This window comes from Grammomys surdaster, unplaced genomic scaffold (assembly GCF_004785775.1).
Source record: "Grammomys surdaster isolate TR1022 unplaced genomic scaffold, NIH_TR_1.0 129, whole genome shotgun sequence".
Classification (NCBI taxonomy): Eukaryota; Metazoa; Chordata; class Mammalia; order Rodentia; family Muridae; genus Grammomys; species Grammomys surdaster.
The window spans coordinates 20,822,774-20,831,739 of NW_021604587.1; the positions used below are offsets into that span (position 1 = coordinate 20,822,774).

Consider the following 8,966-nt stretch of genomic DNA (forward strand, 5'->3'; position numbering starts at 1 on the left):
ACACACACACACACACACACACACACACACACACACACACACAGAGCAAGAAAGTGCATGGTCTACTCACTCATCATCCTGTGCTGCCGCAACACTTTAATGAAGTCAAAAGTGTTGAAACCAAGGAGCAGAACCAGTTGGTTCTCACATTCTCGGTCATCACTTGCTGTCTGAAGAGAGAAAACAGACCACCAGTATGAATACAGCCATCTGCTACCTCAAACACTGTCCCTGCACTGGCAGTACTGCAGTAAGCATAGCTGCCTTCCAAACACTGACCCTTTCTGACAAGACACATAAACTACAAGTACTATCTTGGCCGTACCTTCAAAATCTCCAACACCTCATCTGCCTTCTTCTGCGACACAATGGCATCATCATAGAAACGACTGAGCTGTCGCTGCAGCCAGAACGCATCGATATCCCGAGGGTGCAAATCCTTCTTCTTAGAACTCATCAGTTCGCCTGAGGCCACAAGCTAAAAAGGAAACCAGGCTTGTGGCTCACTAGGTCTCTTCATCACGATCCACCCAAGTTACCTGTCATCCCATAGGCTACCTTCTGAGGCCTTTCCAGAAAGAAGCAGCTCTATTACACTGAATTCAGGAGCACACCAGACTAAGAATTCATTAACATGTGTCTTTGGGAAGAGTAACAACTGACTATGTCCTAAGAAAATCAAGACACTGACTATTTAATAAGGCTCAAACTGGGCTTGGTGGGACATCTGCAATTCCAGTACTGAGGAGGCTGATGCAGGAGATTCCAAATTCAAAGACAGTCTTGAGCTTCCAAGCAAGTTTTATGTCAGAAAAAAAAACAAAGAAACACACACTCAGGGCTACTGGAATAGGTCTGTAAATTTACCCCACTACTTAGAAAGCAGAGTTGACAGAGCTGCAAGACCTGCATGAGCTGTAGGGTAAGTTTAAGTCTGGCCCAGGCAACTTTGTGAGGCCCTTTCTCAAAACAAAAATTGTTTTAGTCTCTTTTAATCCTGGTGCTATAACTCAGTGCTAGAGCATTCACCATGCACAAGACAGCCATTTCAACCCCAGGACAACAAACAAACAAAAATAAAATACTCAGCAGGACAGTGGTGGTACATGCCTTAATCCCACCACTTGGGAAGCAGAGGCAGGCAAAATCTCTGAATTCAAGGACAGGCTGTTCTACAGATCAAGTTCCAGGACAGCCAGGGTTACACAGGGAAACCCTACCTTAAAAAACAAACAAATAAACAAAGCGCTCTAATATTCTTGTCATTGTAACATTATCTATGTATCAAATTTTGAAAGCAACCCAAATACCCATCAAAAGGAAATCTGGAAGGCAGGCACAGTGTTCCATGCTGATAATCCCAGCACCCAGCACTTGACAGAAAGGATGAGGAAGACATCAAGTTTGACACCTGCCTGGGCAACAACGACAAAACTCCAAACAACCTCAAAAGCTGAGAAGGATAAGAATAGCTCAGTGGTGAGCACTAGACCAGCATGCTGGAAGCTGGGTTCAATCCACAGTAGCCCCCACCCAGAAAAAACAACCATGGCTCAGTTGAGTGTCTTTTTTTTTTTTTTTTTTTGGTTTTTCAAGACAGGGTTTCTCTGTATAGCCCTTGCTGTCCTGGAACTCACTCTGTAGACCAGGCTGGCTCAGTGAGTTGTCTTAATGAGAGGAAGTGCTTCATTCAGAAGTAAGCTGGTCTACACCAAGAGAGAGACTGTACTTACATTTGCAGAGAGGGTACACCGCACAACAGCTTCATCCCCTTCCATGTCATCATCTGAAGCTTCTTCTCGGACTTCCCCATACACATCCTCATCACCTTCCTATGGAGACAACCCCAATCTCAATACAGATGTAGAACTTGACCTATGCCATACAGACCCTGTCTTTCAATCACTCTAAGCTCCATGCTTAGAACAACAGCTTTGGGGTAAAGCCAATAGTGTATCAACCATATTACAGGAACATCAATGGAATGACCATTTGGAATGAGCTTATTAGATGTATCTGTCCTATGTCTGCTTCTCACCTTAGCTGCTAAATATTAAACACCGGGACCATATGCTCCTTCTGACACACAGATAATCTCAAACCCAGACTACTGGCTAACAGAGGAGCTAAGAAGATGCATACACAGGAAAGTAGACTGTGAGCCAAAAGTGTAGACATCATGCTTAGTTTGCATAATCTCTATTGTGGACTGTGTACTTAAACAGTATCGTGTTCAATAATTAGCATTTGTTAAATCAATTGCTATGAGTAAGGAAATCTGTGTCAGGTTGTACCTAATTAAGACTACCAATTAACAGCTGGGCAGTGGTGGCACATGCTTTTAATCACAGCATTCAGGAGGCAGAGGCAGGTGGATCTCAGTGAATTTGAGGCCAGCCTGGTCTAAGGAGCTAGTCCCATGACTGCCAAAGCTAAACAAAAAAGAAAAAAAAGAGAAGAGAAAAGAAAAACTCTCTACCAATAAACTATACTCTAGGAAGTAGCATTTTGTTTTACTAAAACAGAAACTGAGGCAAAATGACCCGCCCGAGATACAGGCTCAAACTCAAAAGATTCCTTGGCTCTCAGCTCAGTGCTCACCCTAACTCTGGTAACATCTTCTCTTCTTGTCACAAGAAAACATTTCAGGACTGGTACTTCTTTTTCAGAACACAAATTCACTTACTGAAAACTCTAAAGTAACTACTCTTTAAAAAAATGATTTAGGGACATTTAGCCCAGCTGGCCTCAATCTCCTGATTGTTGGGATTGTAGGTACAGTGTTACCATTCCTGGTTCAACTTTTCTTTGTCAATTGTCCCCCTATTCTTATTTAGTTATAATCTAGGAGTGGCAAGCTTTATCCCAGAAGTTGCTACAACTGCTAAATAGCCGAATACAATTACATCCATACTCCTAGGTGAATATGCATTCTTCAACTAGCAATTAGCACACAGCACTAAAACCATAGATTACTATAATATGGTTAAAACACTATAGCAGGACACATTGCCACTGACTAACAATGTGCTTTATCTTTTTTCCTTTATTGATTCTTTAAATGATAAATGTGTTCTGACAATTTGATGCATGTACACAATGCATACCGATTTCTTTTACTGCCACTCTCGTCTCCTTCCCACCTCCATGGAGCCTCCTCTTCCCCCCACATTTCTCAAATTCATGCCAACCGACTTGTGTTATTTGTGACCCACTGAATTTAACCATCAGAGACCAGAAGGCTCAGAAGTGGTCACATGACTGACGATAATGACCTCCTTTCCATTATCTATCAATAACCAATAGTTAGGCAGCAGGGAAAAGGGACTCCTTCCCAACCCCTAACTGGCTGTTGACAGGGCCAGTCTTGTACAGGCCCACAGTAAGTGCAGCTGCTTGAGTCCATGTTTACAATAACTGCTATGCCTACAGGATGGCATTTCTCAGTCCTGCTTCCTAGTTTCCTTGGTCTATCTGGTTTATGATGAACTGTCAATCTGCACCTACTAGTTTAAATTAGCTTCTAAAAGAACCTAAAGTGAACCATAGTAACTTTTTAAGCTGAATAACACCAAATTTGTAAGTCTACCACAAACACTGTAAAATGTACTTAGCTAGGAATTTCAGTTTATGAGAAGAGCTCCCACTACCTTGTAACACCACAAACAAAACAGAAGGATCCACTTAAAGCTACTCACCTCCTCATCAGACTCAAACTGCACATTCACTCCATAGGTCTCATCAATGTTGTCATCTGAGGTGATGTGGGATTACAAAAAGAGAGCAGTGGTCAATGTGGAGACACTCAAGCCCATTTCCTCAGTTGCCTGGCTTGCTTATTCTTGGCCAGAACACACAGACTTAATCAACATGAAAACCAGCACCAAGGCCTCTTGAACCTGCCAACCTGGATCCTACCCTCCCTGCGTCTTCAGCTCCTACACACTCGCTGCTCTCTCTCTCTCTCTCTCTCTCTCTCTCTCTCTCTCTTTCTCTCTCTCTGTCTCTCTCTATCTCTATCTCTATCTCTCGCTCCATCTATACAATACGTCTCAATTTAAAAAATGGCTGCCAGGGCTGGAGAATGAGCTCAGCTAGTAAAGGATAAAAGCTCACCACCAAACATCACTAGATAATTATCCTCTTTATTTTTTTGAGATGGGACTTGCTATACAGACCTGGCTTACTTGCTAGGATAACCCTGTGCCAAAACACCTGCAAATGAGCCATTCTCTTGAAACAGCACACCATAAGTTATGGAAATAATGCTCTTCTAAATGTTAACAACAGTGCTGAGCACTCAACAGAAAGGCCAACAACCACAGAACACGGTCAGGACACACAGAGCTCAGGTACCCATATTCTGGATCTCTTTGTCGCCACCGTAGTCTGTGATCTTCTTGCCCAAGTTTACCAACACATGGTATCTGGTATCATCTGTCTGACCCAGCAGCAGGTCAATTTCCCTTCTTCTCTCCTTGTCTCGAAGCTTTTCATTCTTCAGCACAGCCAGAACTTCATCAGCTGCCCCACAAAGAATATCTCGAGGCTGAAGAAAAAAACACAGATAACATATACAACAATAATACATAGGACACTGATCAGCTTTGTGACAATAGAAAGTAAAGAAGCATAAATTTCAAAACTACAGGAGTGGGAGATGTGGCTCAAAAGTTAAGAGTACTTGTTGCTCTTGCAGAGGACCTGGGTTCAATTTCCAGCACACACATGATGGCTCAAAAGAATCACAATTCAAATTCCAGGAGATCTGAAGCCTTCTTCTGGTCACCAAGGGTATCAGGGATACATAGTGTGTACACACATGTAGGTAAAACAGTTATACATATAAAAAGCAAGCAAGCAAACCAGCAGCATCCTAGGCTTTGAACACTCATTAACAGGACACAGGCACATGACTGTAACCTAGCACTTGGGAAGCAGCAACAAGACCACAGTTCAAGGTCATTCTTGAATATATAGTGAGTTTGATGTCGGCTTGAGCTACAGAAGACCGTGTCTCACACAAACAAACAAAATAAAACTTTGAGACTAGAGGGAGCTGCTAAGGATTTAACAAAGTGTTGCCACATGTGCTTAAAATTCATGAGATCCTGAAGTCAGTCTGAGCACTTGGAGGTGGGGGATAGGTAGGTGGTCTTCTAAAGCAGAATACACCTAGCACAACAGCTTGCCACACATCTCAAGGTGGACGAGGCACTCAGCAGCCTGCCTCTGTCCTGTCACACTTTCACTAATTCTTTGTTCACACATCCCTGTTCCTCACCTCACTAGAGAACCCATAAAGGCTTGAGATCTAATCAGAGATATGCAGAGATTCAGGGCAGATATGGGGTATGGACCACTTGGATTCCTTGACTTAGGTATCTCCTGTCTCTCTTCTATTACATTGAAAATGAATGCTAACGGCATCTATTCATAGTTAACATGCTGTTCTATATATACTAAGTGCTAATTTCTGCAAAGTGGTATTGACCTCCCCATCCTGCTGGGAAAATCTAGAGATAAGATTCTTCTGATTGGACTAGCAAGATAGTTCCTCAGGTAAGAGTACTTCCACCAACCTCAACTGTTTGATCCCTGAGTACCCCACAAAGATAGAACAAACTATTAAAGTTGTCTTGACTTCCACATGCGCACGCACACACACACAGAAAAAGAGAGAGAGAGAGAGAGAGAGAGAGAGAGAGAGAGAGAGAGAGAGAGAGAATAAATATATGTAACTAATAATTCAGCCAAAATTCTTCAATACTTTCTCTTTCCCCCTCTGGCTGCCTCACCTGGTCTCCAAGAGCAGCCTGGATGAAGCTGAGCAGCACCTCATAGGTCTCCCGGGTCTCCTTAGTTTTGGGCTTATAGATGATGCCTACCATTTCATCAATGCCCTCTGACAGAAGAGTATAACCTTTCATCTTGTTGATGTCATGCCGGTCCTCATCACGTTTTCTCCTCCTATAAGACATACAACATGATGCTGAATGAGAGAATTTTCCATTCCCAAGCCAAGTTTACCCTTTCTATACATCTAATATGTGAAGGCAGGGACATGAATCAAAATAAAAAACTCCTACCAGACCTTAATTATTTGAAGAAGCACTTCTTTATGGGACATATTTATAGAAAGAAAATCTGTCATTCTCTGATATGGTGTTACGAGATACAGCCTCCATTATCTTAAAATGTACACCTTTTTATATCCACGAGCTATTTTTGTTTTGTTTTGTTTTGTTTTCGAGACAGGGTTTCTCTGTGTAGCCCGGGCTATCCTGGAACTCACTCTGTAGACCAGACTGGCCTCAAACTCAGAAATCCACCTGCCTCTGCCTCCCAAGTGCTGGGATTAAAGGCGTGCGCCACCACTGCTCAGCATCCACGAGATTTTATAGTATTATTTAGACTTTTTTTTTTTTTAACCTTAGACGCATCCATCACCTTTTAGTAGTGAGAGAAACTAGGCTCCAGTGGAATCTACCTCTAATGACTCCCAGTAAATAACTAGAAAAGACGGGCTGAAAACTGAATGACCAAGGAACAATATTTAAGCTCTTCTAAAACACAACCACTCAAACCAAACAGGGCCTGGGGATTGTTAAGACTTTGTAGTAAGAGAGAAGAGAGAGCTGGACAGATGGCTCAGTGGTTATGAGCACTAACTGCTCTTTAAAAGGTCCTGAGTTCAATTCCTAGCAACCACATGGTGGCTAATAACCATCTGTAATGGGATCCAATGACTTCTTCTGGTGTGTCTGAAGACAGCTACAGTCTGAAGACGAGCTATAGTGTATTCATATAAACAAAATAAAATAAGTCTTTAAAAAAGAGATAGATAGATAGAGGGGGGGAAGACAGACAGACACACACAGGAGAAAGAAAACACAATTTTCCAGGAGGTGGTGGCACGCGACTTTAATCCCAATCCCAATGTTTGGGAAACAAAGGCTGATGGATCTCTGAGTTTAAGGCTAGCCTGGTCTACAGATAAGATACCTTGTATTGAAGAAAGAAGAGAAAAGCAACAAAACTAAAAGAAAAGCAAGGCAGGCAGGCAAAATAATGTTAGTAGTATTTAACTTCTGAAATGAATCCACCAACATGAAAAGACAACAGAAATCATCAGGAAGTGATGGGCAACAAAAGAGGAAGGGGGGGGAGTTTGTAACAATGTGGAGGAGCTGAATTACTGAGAGGAGATTAACCAGAGTCCTGAAAACAGTTAGAGATGGGGCCGGAGAGAAGGCTCAAGTAGTTTGGCCCAATACTGCTTTCCAAGAGGACCCAAGTTCGGTTTTCAGCCCCACACTGGGTAGCTCAAAACCTACCATAACTCAAGCTCCAGGGGATCCCAAAACATCTTGGCCTCTACATAGGCACTTGCATGCATGTGCACAAATCCACATAAGCATACACATGCACATAATTAAAAATGAAACAGATCTTTAAAAAGATAGCCTGAAAAAAATTAACATCTATGAATCGGAAATATGTCAGTAAAAGGTGTCAATAGATTTTGTTCCACTTCGTTACACTTAAATCCAAAGAAGCTTTAAACCTTGAAGAGGTTTTTGCTATGTTGTATACACACCACTGATCTTCCATACAAACTTGAGCAAAACTACTGTTCTAATGCTAAAGATGGGCTTTACATTAGATGAAAAAATAGCATCCCCTTAGTACTTACTTGGCCCGTCTTTCCTCCTGCATCTGTGGTTTGGTCCGTTGAGCCTTATCTCCCATTCGGGTTCCTTCCAACTTCCCGACCAGGGACAGAACCTCTCCGGTCGGTTCATCCCGGCGGGTCCGGTCAATGAGAGAGCGGTCAGCTTGGAGCACAAGATTTGAGTTCTGAAAAGATCATACTTTATGAAAACTTTGATATATAGTTTTGAATCCTGTTATTACAATGACACCAGAAGATGGAAAAACACTGGGATAAAAAAATAATGCTCTTAAGAAGAAATAGTATAACATTACACTATGCACGAGCACTATACTGTCTGATAAGGTGAACGACCAGCGTTCCCAACAGCATCCACAATAGCCCACATTTGGGTAAAATGTTGGGCAGATTGAGGGTAACAAGAAGAAGGAGAGAGTTTAGCGCTAAGGGGACTGGAAACAAAAACCAACTTGGGATATTCCTTCGTATTTTAATCCATCTTTCACCCAGCTATGATTTCCCCCTCAGTGTTATCCACGACTTCACCTTGCCCGCAACCCTCCTCCGAGACCACACGCACCGCCTTGTACTCGTACTGCAAACTGCGAGCAGTCACATCCGCCATGGCTGCCGATGCTCTGGGAACTCAGGGTTCCACTCTTCCTCACGGTGCGAACCGGGAGCTCAGGGTTCCACTCTTCCTCACGCTGCGAACCGCCTCTGCAAACCGCTCTGGCCCAACAGGTACAACGCAGGACAAACGTGCGGGACAGAGAAAAGAAACGGACTTCCTTCCGCTTCCGGGACGCCCGGTAAAACTGAGACTTTCCGGTTATACTCACGGCTTCTGGGCGGAGTTTGCGGACGATAGTACATCCGAGTCAAGGATTCCATTGCCCGACGAGACACACGGGCGTGCAAACTGTGGTTCCAGGGATCATCTTTACGTGCTACAGAGCCAAGGCTGAACTCCATAAGAGTATGATGTTAAAAGTCCTTTCTGTAATACTTTTGATTTCTCGTACCAGCCGTCCTATGAGGCAGGAAGACATGTAGGCAAACGGAAACTAAAGAGCTCCATTTCTGGATAAGGAAGCTGAAGGTTCAAGCAAGTTAACATGTGTCTAGTAACTGACTGGATTTCTCTTCTGTATTGAGAAATTGGGGAAACGCTCCCTGACCTATTCAACTCACCCCAAACTCCTTTCCTCAAGACTCTCCCCTGTATCAACTGACTGACGGTAGAAGAAGAAATATTTGTGCCCAATCATTTGTCACAGCCTATGTCAGG

The 8,966-nt window shown here is 43.0% G+C and overlaps 1 protein-coding gene across 1 annotated transcript in view; it reads right to left on the bottom strand.

Moving 5' to 3' along the window:
- Snrnp200 (small nuclear ribonucleoprotein U5 subunit 200) overlaps positions 1–8,446 on the bottom strand; it is a 34,899-nt gene extending 26,453 nt beyond the window's left edge. The window contains exons 1-8 of the mRNA XM_028754100.1: positions 8,256–8,446; positions 7,697–7,860; positions 5,799–5,970; positions 4,357–4,549; positions 3,699–3,754; positions 1,734–1,832; positions 326–478; positions 71–170 (exon numbers count right to left, since the gene is read on the bottom strand). Coding sequence (XP_028609933.1) covers positions 71–170; positions 326–478; positions 1,734–1,832; positions 3,699–3,754; positions 4,357–4,549; positions 5,799–5,970; positions 7,697–7,860; positions 8,256–8,300 — 982 coding nt within the window. The 5' untranslated portion in view covers positions 8,301–8,446. The remainder of the gene's footprint in view (positions 1–70; positions 171–325; positions 479–1,733; positions 1,833–3,698; positions 3,755–4,356; positions 4,550–5,798; positions 5,971–7,696; positions 7,861–8,255) is intronic.
- Between the last annotated feature and the right edge of the window lie 520 nt (positions 8,447–8,966).